Source organism: Rhincodon typus, chromosome 9 (genome assembly GCF_021869965.1).
Source record: "Rhincodon typus isolate 14 chromosome 9, sRhiTyp1.1, whole genome shotgun sequence".
Lineage (NCBI taxonomy): Eukaryota > Metazoa > Chordata > Chondrichthyes > Orectolobiformes > Rhincodontidae > Rhincodon > Rhincodon typus.
The window spans coordinates 20,586,095-20,601,621 of record NC_063340.1 but is presented as its reverse complement, the minus strand read 5'-3'; the positions used below and the strand labels follow the sequence as shown (position 1 = coordinate 20,601,621).

The 15,527-nt window shown below is 41.0% G+C and overlaps 1 protein-coding gene across 2 annotated transcripts in view; it reads left to right on the top strand.

Annotated features, from left to right (window-relative positions):
- LOC125484095 (cystatin-like) overlaps positions 1-14,918 on the top strand; it is an 85,755-nt gene extending 70,837 nt beyond the window's left edge. Inside the window, exons 2-4 of one of the 2 annotated variants that reach the window (XM_048601428.1) lie at positions 9,646-9,880; positions 12,910-12,975; positions 14,692-14,918. In XM_048601428.1, coding sequence (XP_048457385.1) covers positions 9,671-9,880; positions 12,910-12,975; positions 14,692-14,766 — 351 coding nt within the window. In that variant the 5' untranslated portion in view covers positions 9,646-9,670 and the 3' untranslated portion in view covers positions 14,767-14,918. Of the gene's footprint in view, positions 1-9,606; positions 9,881-12,909; positions 12,976-14,691 lie in introns of both variants that reach the window. The other variant, XM_048601429.1, reaches the window with a different exon arrangement.
- Positions 14,919-15,527: the final 609 nt, after the last annotated feature.

Below are 15,527 nucleotides of genomic sequence, written 5' to 3'. Positions count from 1 at the left end.
GGGCCTGAAACGTCAGCCTCTCTGCTCCTATGATGCTGCTTGGCCTGCTGTGTTCATCCAGCCCTGCACCTTGTTGTCTCGGATTCACCAGCATCTGCAGTTCCTACTATCTTTAAGATGTAACAGAGTGAGTTGCTGTCCTGGGCTGGAAGATTCATTAATGAGCATTGATTCTGAGTTGAAATGTAGCCCCCTCTGCTGTTCAGGTTGAGAGATTGCCTTTATGTATGTCCAGCAGGCTGAGCACCTTGCCAAGATCTTTCTCATACCCCCACTTCTCGCCTTCACAGAACCGCCAAACCTTAAACAGACCATTGTTCACAGCAAACTATCTAGCCTTCAGGATGAGATCAACCACAACACTATACAACCCTGTATTGGCAACCTCTGCAAGACATGTCAGATCATCGGCATGGATACTACCATCACATGTGGGAACACCACCCACCACGTGCACAGCAGATACTCATGTGACTCGGCCAAAGTTGTCTATCTTATGCGCTGCAGGGAAGGATGCCCCGAGGTATGGTATATTGGCAAACCATGCAGATGCTACAACAACAGATGAATGGACACCATGCAACCATCGCCAGGCAGGGATGTTCCCTCCCAGTGGGTCAAGGAAATTCGGCCTCGGATCTTCGAGTAAATGTCCTTCAAGGCAGACTTCGGGATACACAACAACGCAGAGTCGCCAAGCTGAGGCTGATAGCCAAGTTCAGTACCCATGACGGCAGCCTCAACCGGGATCTTGGGTTCATGTCACACTACAGGTTACCCCACCACACTACACACTCTCACACACAAATCATAGAATCCCTGAAGTGTGGAAACAGGCCATTCGGCCCAACAAGTCCATCCCTCTGAAGAGTATCCCACCCAGACCCATTCCCCTACGCCTGCATTTTCCCATGTCTAACCCACCTACATCTAAACATCCCTGGGCACTATGGGCAATTTAGCATGGCCAATCCACCTACCCTGCACACCTTTGGACTGTGGGAGGAAACCAGAATACCCAGAGGAAACCTACACAGACACAGGGAGAATGTGCAAACTCCAAACAGACAGTCGTCTGAGGGTGGAATTGAACCCGGGTCGCTGACGCTGTGAGGCTGCAGTGCTAACCACTGAGCCACTGAGCCACTATGCCGCCCCTCAATCTATGGGTGAATTTGTATTTGCAGATACATTCTATTTTGTTCAAAAAGCACACAATTTATAAACAGAGTCAATGTGGCATTTTATAAATTCCTACTTTAGAAATAAAATCAGTCTGCTTCCAAACCAAAATACAAACAGATTCTAAACAAGGCCTCATACCTAACATGCATTGTCTGACCTAAAATGTCACCTCTTTTTTATACTGATAAAACATTTAGTTCTCTCAGGACAGTGACTTAAAAGGAATTCAGGGATTTACATATACATATTAATCAATTAAAACCTTCTAACTAATTAAAGATTTAACAGCATCTTACGTTTGTTTAGTACATCCTCATCGACGGTGTGACCTTTGATCTTTTACTTATAAATTCTGTGTCAGATACTACCTCTCTCACTAACACCTGAAGAAGGACTGAGGCTCCGAAAGCTTGTGCTTTCAAATAAACCTGTTGGAATATTACCTGGTGTTGTGTGATTTCTGACCTTGTCCACCCCAGTCCAACACAGCACCTCCACCTTACAGCAGGCTGTGGAAGCTGTGTGCTGAACAGTGAGTGAATCAGCAATGCAACATCACCTATGGAATGTTTTTCAAAGATTTAAAGAAGCCAACAGATAAAACCCAATCTAAAGAGCTGAATTTTACTTCAAACTGTTCTTTACAAATGTAATCACACACTCTTTCTGTTTAACGGGCATTAACAACTTTCATTAATTTAACTGCAAGTCTGAGGGGCTGTAACTAACTGAGGGTTATTAACTACAGAAATAGAACAGCTCCTTTTAGGACAGTCGCCTGCAATCTAACTGTAAAATTAATTGAAATGATCTTAAAAATAACTAGATTTTTTTTATAGATAACTATAATGAGAACTGGGAGATGAATTTTACATTTATTCAACTTGTGTTTGATGCTAGAACTTGAACTGAATCTTAAAAGCCAACTTTTGTAAGAAGTTTGTTTCAGATTTTATAGAGGCTTCCAAATTTGGAGGAGACATGGTCACTGGAATTTTATTCCCTGTGCAGAAATAAAATTGGTGAGCTGTGAAGGAGATTGATGCCATATTATATATTTTAAAAATGTTACATTTGCTAAAGACTGTATTTGTTGTGAATTTAGCCAGATTTTAGGACATAAAAGGGAAGTATTTGATTGGGTGAAATTTTGTTAAATTTCTATAATCAAGATGTAAATGCCCCATAAATAGTAAACATTATATGAGAGCTAGTCAAGAACAGAATCAAAACCAGATACAGGTCACATGGGATTCAGGATGAGCTTGCCAATTTGATACATAATTGGCTTAACAGCAGGAGACAGAGTGTGGTGGTGGAGGGTTGCTTTTGGACTGGAGGCCCGTCACCAGCGGTGTTCCACGGGAATTGGTTCTGGGTCCTTTTTTGTTTATCATTTATATAAATGATTTGGATGAGAATATACAAGGCATGGTTAGTAAGTTTGTGGACGACTCCAAACTTGGTGGCATTGTAGACAGTGAAGAAGGTTCTAAGATTACAAAGGGATCTGGATCAAATGTGTCAATGGCAGATGGAGTTCTACCTGGATAAATGCAAGGTATTGCATTTTAGTGCAACAAACAAGGGTAGGACTTTTACAATTAATGGCAGGGCCTTAGGTAGTGTTGTAGAATAGAGGAACTTAGGTGTGCAGGTACATAATTCTTTGAAGTTTGTATCACGTCTAGGGTGGTTAAAAAGACATTTAGCGCGCTTGCCTTCATTGCTCAGTCCTTTGAGTATAGGTGTTGGGAAGTCATATCAAGGTTGTATAGGACATTGGTGAAGCCTCTTCTGGAATACCATATCCAGTTCTGGTCACCCAGTTACATGAAGGATATTATTAAGCTGGAGAGGGCTCAGAAGAGATTTACCAGGATGTTGCTGGATATGGAAGATTTGAGTTATAAAGAAAGTCTGGATAGGCTGGGACCTTTTTCACTGCAGCGTAGGAGGTTGAGAGGTGACCTTTTAGAGGTTTATAAAATAAGGAGGGGTATAGATAGAGTTAAGGGTAGTTGTCTTTTCCCTACAATGGGGGATTTCAAGACTAGGGGGCACATTTTTAAGGTGAGAGGAGAGAATTTAAAAAAGTCATGAGGGACAAGTTTTTTATACAGAGGGTGGTTTGCATGTGGAATAAACTTCCTGAGGAAGTGGCAGATATGAGTACCATTACAACATTTGAAAGACATTTGGTTAAGCGCATGAATAGGAAAAATTGGAGGGATATGGGCCAGGAGCAGGCAGGTGGGACTAGGTTAGTTTGTGATTCTGTTCAGCGTGGACTGGTTGGATCAAAGGGTCTATTTCCATGCTGTATGACCCTATGTAAGCTTTACAATATTATATTGTTAGCAAGTGGTCATCAAATGTATTTTAATGGATGAGCAATTCTGGTGTTCACTTCAGAAAAGTTGCAGCAATAACTTGCAAGTCACATTTCACTAAACCAGGGGTGATAATCCATGACAAAATCTCACCTCTGAAAGGAAGGGTAACAATTTCAAAATCTTTTCCAGTGGAAAATATAACACAGCTGTATCACTTATATTGGTGATAGAATTGTTGATGTTCTAACACAAAATTGTTAAGTATGTAATAATCCATTTGTGCTTCTTAGAATCTAACAGGCCAAATATAATGGATTGAATTTTACAGGAGTCACTGAAGTCCTGCTGTGGCACATGAATGTTGTGACCTCAAGCTATGGATGGTGATGGTAGACATTACGAGACCCATGTGACCTCTTTACTGATAGCGATTCACTGAGGACAAAATTAGAATTAGAATTATGATTAGAATTAGAAGTAGAATTGGAATTGGAATTAGATTTATTGTCATGTGTACTCAGGTACAGGAGTACAGTGAAAATTGTATAAAGTCGCCATACACTGGCATCATCTTGTTTAAAACACCATAATTTAAAGAAAACAATAAAACAATAACTTTTAAAAAACCCAGCAGAAATAAGTGAAAAAGAGCCAGAAGGAAAGAACAAACACATCCAGATCTTAAAGAAAAGAAAAGTTTAGGTCTTTAAGTTCTTGGCCTGGAGTTTTGGATCAGCAGGAGAAGTCACGATCCTGTTGCCACTGCACCCTACCACCACTGCCTCAGATCGATAGGAGGAGATTTCACATTAATCATGATATTCAAGATGATTGGAAAATTAATCATGATATTCAAGATTATTGGAAACTGATATTTTATATTCTCCCAGGCAGATGTTCAGTTTTACAGGGGCTGGTTAGCTTAGTGGCTAGTTTGTAGTTCAGAATAATGCCAAAGGAGCAGGTTTGAATCCTACTGCCCTGTTCTAGCTGAATTTACCTAGGACCTGCTTCCTGGTCTTGCCCTGAGAGACGAAGGTAACAGCAAACCGCTACTGACAAGAACTTCCAAAGAAAATGGCTCAGGATGAAATAACAACACACACTGAGCCAAGGATCTGCCTTTAACTAGAGGACTCATATAATGTTGTTTTATGCAGACTACTTGATATTGTAAAGGCATTGATGAAATGGGTCATTTGTACTCACTCTACACCCATATTAGCCTGAGGTTTACATCCAATTCCGCTGAAAAAAAAATTCAGAATTCCTGGTTATTGCCTCTATCAGAAGATGATTTATAGAGATTTAGTGAAATTCTGTGTTCATGATATTTTATGTCCCGTTTGCTGGCATTTTGGGATCAACTTTTGCTATTCTGTCCATTTTTTTTCACAAAAGCAGGCTCTGCTTATTAAACTTGATGATGAATTCTCAGGCCATGTTGGAGTAAGGATCAGTGCAAATGTGAGGAATGGTCCTTTCAGTTTACAATCAAAGTTCTGATCAGATGCTGTATTTTACTGGATAATACCTGTGGTGCATCAAAATCTATCTTTTCTGTGTGTTTTCTTTCACTGTGCATGCTACTTTACCTGACAAATTGGCAGAAACAAATGTGCAATAAATCCCAAAGGAAACATCCAGTCAAATCTCTGCTGTCTTTCGAGGCATAGTCTAAATCTCAAAATTGTGAAATGTTTCAGAACAACAGACAAACATCTCTTGTTGCTGCTTCTTTTATGTTTTCTCTTTTCTCCAGTTTTCAAACGGACACCAGGCACATTCCATTAAGCTTCTGCCTCTATTGTCTTTGTCCTGACAGATTTAAGATTTGGGACATTGAAAAACTCAGAGTTTTGAACCCTGGATCATTTATGTTGACAGTCATCATGTAGTCAACCAGCTCATCATGCAGTGAGGTGAAGGAAGTTTCAGAGAGAAGGGAAGCTGTACAGAACTGGGCAACTAATCATCTCTTACTTAAATGACTTGCCTTCATTGCTCAGATCTTTGAGTAAAGGAGTTGGGACTCAAGCTGAGCTTGTGCAGGACGTTGGTGAGGCCTTTTCTGGAGTACTATATCCAGTTCTGGGCTTCCTGTTATAGAAGGGATATCATTAAGCTGGAGAGAGTTCAGACGAGATTTACCAGAATGTTGCAGGGAATGGAAGGTTTGAGTTATAAGGAGAGGCTGTCTAGGCTGGGACTTTTCTCACTGGAGCGTAGGAAGTTAAGAGGTGACTTTATAGAGGTTTATAAAATCATGAGAGGTATAGATAAGGTGAATGGCAGGTATCTTTTCCCTAAGCTGGGGATTTCAAGGCTAAGGGCATATTTTTAAGGTGAGAGGAGAAAGACTTAAAAAAGACATGGGGACAATTTTTTTACACAGAGAGTGGTTTGTGGAAGTGGTGTACAGTTACAATGTTTTAAAGACAGTTAGATAAGTATATGAATAAGAAATGTTTGGAGGGATATAGGCAAAGCACAGGCAAGTAGGACTAGCATAGTTTCAGGTTATGGTTGGCATGGACTGATTGGGCCGAAGAATCTGTTTCAGTGCTGTATGACTCTATGATGAGAAGCTAAACTGTTCCTAAGAGGGTATCATTATCTAAATAACCTCAATTGCATGTTCTGTAAAATACCTTCAATCTTTCCCAGAAATTAAACTTGCTAAATCACTTTAAATGCTATCCAATTTGCTGTTTTTATGTGTGTAATATTAAATGCAAAGTATTTTAATCATTTCAAACAAAACTTTTTCTAATTTCTTTAACAACCATGTGTTTTTAAATAAGTATTCATAGCAAATCCTCAGTAAGGAGCCTCCCATTATCCTTTTCATGCTGGGGGACAAGTACAATTACTAGTACAAGAACATAACAGAGCATTTACAATAAAGGCTAAAGCCCCAATTTCTCCGGCATTGCAAATTTGAGGTTGTGGCGATGGAAAAAGCTCCCTCTAATCATCTCAATCCACGTGCAGTAAAATTTGTTGCGTGTAGAAGTAGCAAGGTCAAAGAGCAAGGAGAGTGGGAGACAGAGAGTTGTGTGAGCAGGGAGGGGACGGTTGCAGAGAGCAGGGTAGTGTTTGGGGGTGGGACAGAGTTATGAGTCCAAGAAGAGTAAGAATGCATGTTTAGTATTTAGTACCATATAGCCACACAAGTTTGAAATTTATCAGAAATGACTCAATACTTTATCAGAATTACAGTATGAAACAACAGAATAAAAACAAGAGAAGAATCAGTACAATTGTTACTGCTAATTTACTGCCATATAATGGACCAGAATACACACTCACATATTGAAATGTACTACATTAATAATTTGATCCTGTGAAAGCATTAAATCTCAGACCTATACATCTCATCAATTAAATGACATAATTCCATGATCATCGATGCAATAATGTAAAGTGGATTGGGATTCATGTTTAATTCATTGGACTTGGATAATTACACTAGAATATTTATTCTGAGCTGCTGTCTTATACTATATGGTATGTAGCCTTGTTCTGATCTATCACCTTTTCATTTGTACATTTGTTGCAATTTCAGACAACCGTCCCCCCACAACCACCACCACTCTTTCCCACGGTTTCTTTCTATGCAAGTGCAGGAAATGTTATAGCTGAGTGTCATGATGTCATAGAGATAAACAGCAGCCCAACTTGCCTATGCCGCCCAGTTTTCACAATTAAGCTAGTCCCATTTGCCTGCATTTGGTGCATATCTACCCCATCCATCTACCTGTCTAAATGTTTCTTAAATGACAAAATTGCACTCGCTTCCACCACTACCTGTGGCAGCCTGTTCTAGACACTCACCACCCTCTGCGAGGGGTAAGGAGTAAACGATAGGTAGGGATACAGCCCAAAGAGAGAGAAGAACAATTGGACAGATAAAGGAGTGGATAATGATCTGGCCATGAGGGTGAATAGCTATTAATGGGGATTGTTAGTAGCTAACAGTGGGTAGTATGCAATAGCAGACTATGTGATAACAAGGCCTGGTGTCTTGGGGTTTGGTTAAGGACATGGGAGAGCTCAAGCCCAAAAGTTGTTGAACTCAAAATTGAGTCCAGAAGGCTGCAGGGCTCCAAAGTGGAAACTGAGGTGTTGTTCTTACAGTTTGCGCTGAACTTTGCTGTAGCAACCCTGAGAGAAAGAGATTGGCCAGGGAACAGGATGATGTGTTGAAATGGCAACTTGAAGCTCAGGGCCCTTTTTTCAGTCAGAATGTAGGTATTCTGCGAAGGGGTCACCCAGTCTGTGCTTTGTTTCCCCAATTTAGGGAAGACCACACTTTGAGCAGCGAATGCATTAAACCAGATTGTATGAAGTGCAGATTAAATGGTACTTCATGCTATGTTTGGGCCCTTGGTTACTGAAGAGGGATGAAGTAAGCAGGCAGGTGTTACACCTTTTGCAGTTGCAGGGGAAGGTGCTGTAGGCTCTAGGGGGGTGATGTTGGGAGTGAAGGAAGAGTAGACCAGGGTGTCCCACAGAGACAGGTCCCTGCAAAAGTCTGACAAGGGAGGGGAGGGGAATATATGTCTGATTGTAGCATCTCACTGAAGGTGGCGGAAATGGCAGCTACTGATCCTCTGAATGTGAATGCCTGTGTGATGGTAGGTAAGGACAAGGAGGGCCCTATCACTGTTGCAGGAGGGAGGACAAGGGTTGAGGGCTGAAGTGTGGGAGATGAGTTGGACCCAGCTGAGGGCCCTGTCAATTATGATGCTGGGGAATCCTCGGTTTAGGAAGAAACTGGACATTTCGGAGGCCCCCTTGTTGAAGTTGGCCTCATCCGAACACATGCAACGGAGACTGAGGAACCAGTCGAATGGAATAAAGTCCTTACAGGAAGCAAGGTATGAGGATGTATAGTCAAGGTAACTGTGGGAGTTGGTGGGATTGTAGTGGACATCTATGATCTTGAGGGGTCTTCACAGTGAGAATATGGAGTGGATGTTTCTTCTTATGGGAGAACTAAAACTGGGGCTTTCTGTTTAAAATAAGGCTTCACCATTTAAGACAGAGATTAGAAGAATCTATCTTTTCTTTCAGAAGGTCGTGAGTGTTTGTAACTGTTTTCCTCAAAGCTGGTGGAGGTGGGCTCCTTGAATATTTTAAAGGCTGAGACAGATAGACTCATGAGAAGCAAGGAGGTAAAAGATTATTGAAGATAGGCTGGAGTGTGAAATAATCAGATCAGGAATGATCTTATTGCATGGTAAACCAGGCTTGAAGAGTCAAATGACCTACTCCTGCTCCTAATTCACATGTCACTGTTACTATGAGGCTGGTATAGACGGAGAAAGGGTAAGCACAGGGCCCTAGTGATGTTTGACTACGGTAAATGGAGTAAGGATCAAAATACCATATATGAAGCCATCCAGGACTGTAGAGTGTGCGGTTCATTGGAAAGACAAGCTTTCGAGTATAAAACTACATGTCTGGCTCCCCTTGCCAGGAGAAGAATAACTGTTGAAACAGTGAAAAGAACATCACAGAGAGTTCAGTCCCTTCAGAAAGTAAAGAGGCAAGGAGTGATGAAAATGTACTGGAATTTCTGATAGAAATGGTCAGTGATGGAAAATCAGGTAGAAAGTGAGGATCCTGTAGTAATAGGAACTAGAGGTGTTCACAAGAACAGAAGTCTGGAATAAATTTGATTAAGTTTCCTGTCAATTTTCATGGAAAAAAATGTAGCAAGGAAGAATGAGAATAATTCCAAAGCTTCTGTTTTGAAAATGGGATCATCAAGGTCCATTTCATGGAGATGTAAAGCCATCCATTATATTCTTGTTGGTCTCTAATTGTAGTTGTCCTCCAGCATGAAAAGGATAATGGGAGGTGCCTCAATGAGGATTGCTAATTGGCTTATTTCAAAACCTTAATTGTTCAAAAAAGTTACAACGAGGTTGGGTTTAATACTATAATATTGGGATACTTAACTTGGTTATTTGATATGCTTTTGTTCTTAACTAGCTTGTAAAATTGTGGGAATGGCTGGTGGCAATCATTAAACATTTTGTATTAGTTGATTTTCCAAAATATCGTCCTCCACAAGGAACTGAATAAAAAGCTGGTTGTCAACGTATCTCCTCAGTCACTTGTTGTAGAGCGAGTGAAAGATGGCAGGTATCTGGATCTGTGTGTGCGCCCTTCTTTCTGCTGCTTTCTTCACCTCAACCTCAGCAACAACTTACAAAGAGGATCTTCTTGGTCTGCCTGTCGACGTGGATGTGACCAATATACATGTTCAAAAAGCTGTTGAATTCTTGAAACAACACTTGTCTCTCACCAGTGGTCAAAAGCTCATAGTGGAGAAAGCTCAAAGACAGGTAACAATGTAGTGGACCTTGCCTACGTCAATTATGAATCTATGTCTCTCTGTGTATGTTCACCCCTGCTGTGTGGCAATGTTAAATTCCAGGGACTTTGCTTAACCTCTTTAATAAGGGTAAGCAGGAGCCAAATTTGAAGTTTCAGTGTCAACCTGCTATGGTGAGTGCCATCTTTAACAATTTACCAACAATTTTCTGAGGTTTATGAAAATGCTTTGTGGAGAGCTATGACACTTTGGTCACTGCCACCTCAGCGAAAGATTTTCACTGAGACCAGAATTCTCCAGAGCTGAAAAAAGTCAATTGGACACCATAAAAAGTCTGGTAGGCTGAATGTAGTAATACGCTGATTCAGATACTCTACATTGGTGTATCATGATAAAGCACAAAGCCAGCATGAATTCATAGAATCCCTACAGTGCGGAAACAGGCCCTTCGGCCCAACAAGTCCACACCGACCCTCAGAGGGTCCCACCCAGACCCATCCCCCTATAACCCACACATCCCTGAACTCTACAGGCAATTTAGCATGGCCAATCCACCTAGCCTGCACATCTTTGGACTGTGGGAGGAAACCAGGGCACCCAGAGGAAACCCACACAGACACGGGGAGAATGTGCAAACTCCACAAAGACAGTCACCAGAGGGTGGAATTGAACCCGGGTCCCTGGCGCTGTGGGACAGCAGTGCTAACTGCTGAGCCACCATGCTGCCTAATTCATTCCCCCTAACAGTCCATATTTTATTAACAGGGTCACTAATTTTCCATCTTCACAGAAAAAGAGCAGAGTAACAAAACACATCGCCCTAAACGCTTGTAAAAACCCAGAAATGATATTTGTTGACTTCATTTACTTATATTTGACTGAATTACTATGCATTAGCCTTTAATTGTTTCATCACTTGAGGATGATACATAACTGCAGCCAAATGGAAATGTTTCCTTCATGGCAGTTGGCCTAAAATCCAGATATAATAGGGCGAGGTTAATGTAGTTGATAAATAAATAAATTGATGTTTTCTCAGTGATAGCACTTTCATCCCTGAATTAGGCAGCTTTCAAACTAACTATTAAAGCAGTACTACAATTTTGAATAAGACGTTAAACCAATTGGCTCTGCCTGGTAATTTAGGTGAGCATAAATGATTAGGAGATATCCTTTAAAGAAATTCTTCAAGAGTCATGACTAATAATTATCTGTCAACTTCAATACAGAGTAGCTCACCATTAATCTCATAGCTGTTTTCTCCTGTGCACAAAATGGCTACTGCACCCGACAACGGTAACCACATTTGAAGTTGCGAAGTGTAATAGCACCATGTTGTTGATATTTGTCTCTTTTATTGGTGTCTCTTTTAATTTTGTTATTCACCAGATATTCTTCTTGATTCTTTATTCTCAAGTCCTGAACACACCAAGTTTGGTTGTACAATTTGGTTCCAATTTTAAAATTCTACCCTCATTTCAAATCCCACTATGGTCTGCTCTGTTCAATCCTTGTAACCTCCAGCCCTACAAGAAACATTCCTCTAATTCTGGCCTGTTGCACATTCAAACCTTTGTTGCCAATGCCTTTAGCCACTAAGTTCCTGAATTCTGGAGCTCCCTTCCCAGAACCCATTGCCCACCACCTTTTAGATGCTGCTTAAAATTAAATCTCTTTGAAGCTTTTGAGCTTTTAACCTAACAGCTTGGTCTTGCATCTGCATCAATTCCTTACTAATAATGTTCCTCTGATGAACATTGGAATAGTTTACTATTTTAAAGGCAATATATAAATACAAGCTATTGTTGTTGTTAGTGAAGACCCGTTATGGGAGGGAAGAGAAGGGGTGGGGGGCTGAAATGTTGGAAATAGGTTGAACACACCTGAGGGTCCTGTCAACCACAGGGATGGCAAATCCTCAGTTGAGGAAAAAATGGGCATTTCTGAAGCATTCCACTCTCCTAAAGCTGGTATCATTAGAACAGATGCAATGGGGATGGAGAAACTCAGAGAAAGGAATAGGGTCTTCACAGGAAGCATGGTGTGAGGATGTATAAGTCCAGGTAACCTTGGGAGTCAGCAGGTTTGTGGTGGATATTCGTGGTCAGCTTATCGCCAGAAATGGAAACAGAGATGTTGAGGAAGGGAAGGGAGGAGTCAGAGATGGACCGGGTGAAGGTGACAGCAGGGTGGAAACTGGAAGCGAAATGGATAAACTTTTCCAGTTCTGGACAAGAGAGGGAAGCAGCAGCATTGATGTCACAAGAAGAAGAGTTGTGGTTGAAGCTCGAGTAGGACTGGAACAAGGAATGTTCCACGTACCCAACAATGTGACAGGCATAACTGGGGCCCATGCGGGTAACCATGGCCACTCCTCTGACCTGAAGAAAGTGAGAGGAGATAGAGGACAAGTTGTTGGGTGAGCTTGGCCAAGTGGAGGAGGGTGGTGGACAGTGGGGATGGTTCAGGCCTGTTTAACAGGAAGAAGTAGAGAGCCCTGAGACCATGTAAAGGGATTGCACATCCAGAAAGAAGAAGAGGCAGCTGGTGCCTGCAAACCGGAAATTTTGAAACTGATGTAAAGCGTCAGAAGAATTCTGGATGTGAGTGGGAAGGGACTGGACAAGGGGAGAAAATGTGGAGTCAAGGTAGGAAGAAATAAGTTCCGTAGGACAGAAACAATGGATCTGTCTGGGTAGCCCTGTTTGTGGATTTTGGGAAGCTGTGTGGGGATGGGGTCCATGGTGGAGGGGAGATCCCCAGAAGAGGTTAGGTGGACATGTGGCCTGATGCTCAATGATGGGGTCAAGGATCAGGGGGAAGTACCTGTAGGAGGAGGTGTCCGAGAGCTGGTGCTGAGCTTGTCCAAGGCTCACCAGACAATATCAGGACCATCCTTGTCAGCAGGACTGTCAGAGCTCTCCCTGGGCTACTAGGAGCTTGTTAAAAAATTTAATGTCACAAAATATTATTGATTCAATGTCTTTCAATGATTAATTTTGTGAAATTGGCTAATGTTCAACATGTTACTGTTATCAGGCAGTTGCCGGATTGAAACTGTGTCTGACCATTAAGATTGAATCGGAGATGCTGAACACCTCGACAGTAAGAAACACTTTATGTTGTTACTAATTACATTAAAGACAATGAATTAGTTTCCTTCTTTAACGTGCAGACAACTTTGACATGCTGGTATTTACATCCTGGCCAAAGTGCATACTTGACACGAGCCATTCTGTTCCCTCAGTCATTTTACTATTATTTTGGAAGTTACTTAATTGGTGTTAAGGAGTACAATGATAATGGGTAAGAACCCAAAGAACTGCAGATGCTGTAATCAGAAAAAAAAAGCAGAAATTGCTGGAAAGGCTCAGTAGGTCTGGCAGCATGGGTGGAGAGAAATCAGAGTTAACGTCTCAGGTCCCGTGACCCTTCCTCAGAACTGAAGGTAGCTAAAAAATAGTTAGTTTTTATTCAGAGGACAGGTTGGGGGGAGGGGATAAGGAGTAAACAATAAGTCGATATAGAACCCACTGAGACAGAAGAACAGTTGGACAGACAAAAGAGTGGATAACAATCAGTCTGGGAATATGATTAGCTACTAATGGGGACAATTAGTGGCTAACAATACATTACGTGTAATGGCAGACTATGTGATAACAAAGCCTGGAGTGTGGGTGTTGGGGTCAAGACATAAGAGAAGGTGCCTCAAACCCTAAAATTGTTGAATTCAACATTGAGTCCAGAAGGCTGTAGAGTTCCAAAGCAGAAAATGAACTGATGTTCTTCCAGTTTGTGCTGAGCTTCGCTGAGGACTGCAGTAAGCCTGAGAGAGAGAGATGTTGGCCAGGGTACGAGATAGTATGTTGAAGTGGCAGGCAATTGGAAGCTCAGGTATTTTTTTGCAGTCACGCAGTCTATGCTTCTTTTCCCCAATGTAGAGGAGACCACATTGTGAGCAGCAAATGCAGTAGATTGAGTGAAGTCGTCTGAGAAATCAAGTGCAGAGGTTTCCCACTTTATAAATTTAACTCCTGCCCTCTCCCCAGGTATTGTTGAAAATTGAGTATAACATAATGCATTATATATAGAGTGGGAAGTATTTAGGGTCATTGTACTCTGTCTAGAGAAGTTCATATTTATTAGTACCAGGTTTCCCAATATACACTGCCTGGCAAATGAGAAGAGTACAGTTCAATAGTGAAGCCCATGTTGAAGGATTAACAGATGTGAATTTAGAGGTTGAATGATATCAGAGGTTCACCCAGCTTTGAATTAGACCGAGAATTGTAAGGTTAAATCCTCTGTGAGCCCCAAATGATATGAATCAGCTCAATCCAATTCGCAGAGAATTTGAAGCAGAGATATCCACAACTGTGATAAGAATTTTAAATGTGAATTAACAAGTCATAATGTTAGCTGGTGTGAATGGGAAGGAAAAGAAATCTAATTGCTGCAACCCTTCTTGGAAAAGGCACTTTGTTAGATTTGGAAGGAAACATTACAGTGTCTGGTCATTCAGTATCAGTCCATTGTGTGTTTGTTGAGAAAAGTGAAAAGATGCTGCAGTGTCCAATAATAAAATCTTTTACTTTGTTAAGAAGGCAAATTACTTAAAAAATGCAACAGTGATATTATTTTCCTTCTGGACTAATAGTCAAAGGTTGATTACTGAGAAACAGCACAAAGTAGATTACAAGACATGTTAAGTCACAGATTGTTAATGCTAAATTAGAACACTAGTGGTTTTATTAGCAACAATGCAAACTAAGAGGTGGCTTTGTTATATTTCTCAATAAAATGTTTTTTTTTCCCTTTCAGAGCTGTGAAATTATTGTGTATAGCCGTCCCTGGATCAATCATATGGATATTGCATACAATGGCTGCAGCATTTAGAACCAAGCAACAAATGTCCTAATCAACTAAGATTTGATTTCTTCTATACCCATGCTAACAATGTTATATTGTAAAGTTTCACATGTAGTTCCTATTGTATTCTTCTCCAGCTGACATGCAATGTTACTTATTCATGAGGCATTGGCAACTTGATTACAGTTACAAAAAATAAATAAGCTTTATGTAAGAATACGGTTTTCTTACTTGTCCTAAACATTGTCTATATCTTGCAGATTCTTTACACAACTACACAGCTTCTTTACCTGTGCACTTTGTGACACCAATGTCCTTTTATGTATTCACGAACTGTCACCATTTGACTGTTGTGCACAGAATTAAATTCAAGTTTTAATTTACAATTACTTACCTTTAAAAGATTTGGATCCCTGTAGTTGAGTGACTTTGTTTATCATAAACTTGAGAGCATGTCTTTGTTCAATGATATGGTATTGAGAAACTTTTCCAAGGGATCCATGGAGCTGTGGATATTGTCCCAGTGCCTCAAAAGGTGGGCTTCCAGCTCTACCACAAGAACCACCTTATGAATTCTGTCTAACCTATAGAGTCACACAGCATGGAAACTGACCCTTCGGTCTAACCAGTCCATGCCAACCTTAATCCCAATCTAAACTAGTCCCAGAAATAGTAGGAACTGCAGATGCTGGAGAATCTGAGATAACAAGGTGTAGAGCTGGATGAACACAGCAGGCCAAGCAGCATCAGAGGAGCAGGAAGGCTGACGTTTCGGGCCTAGACCCTTC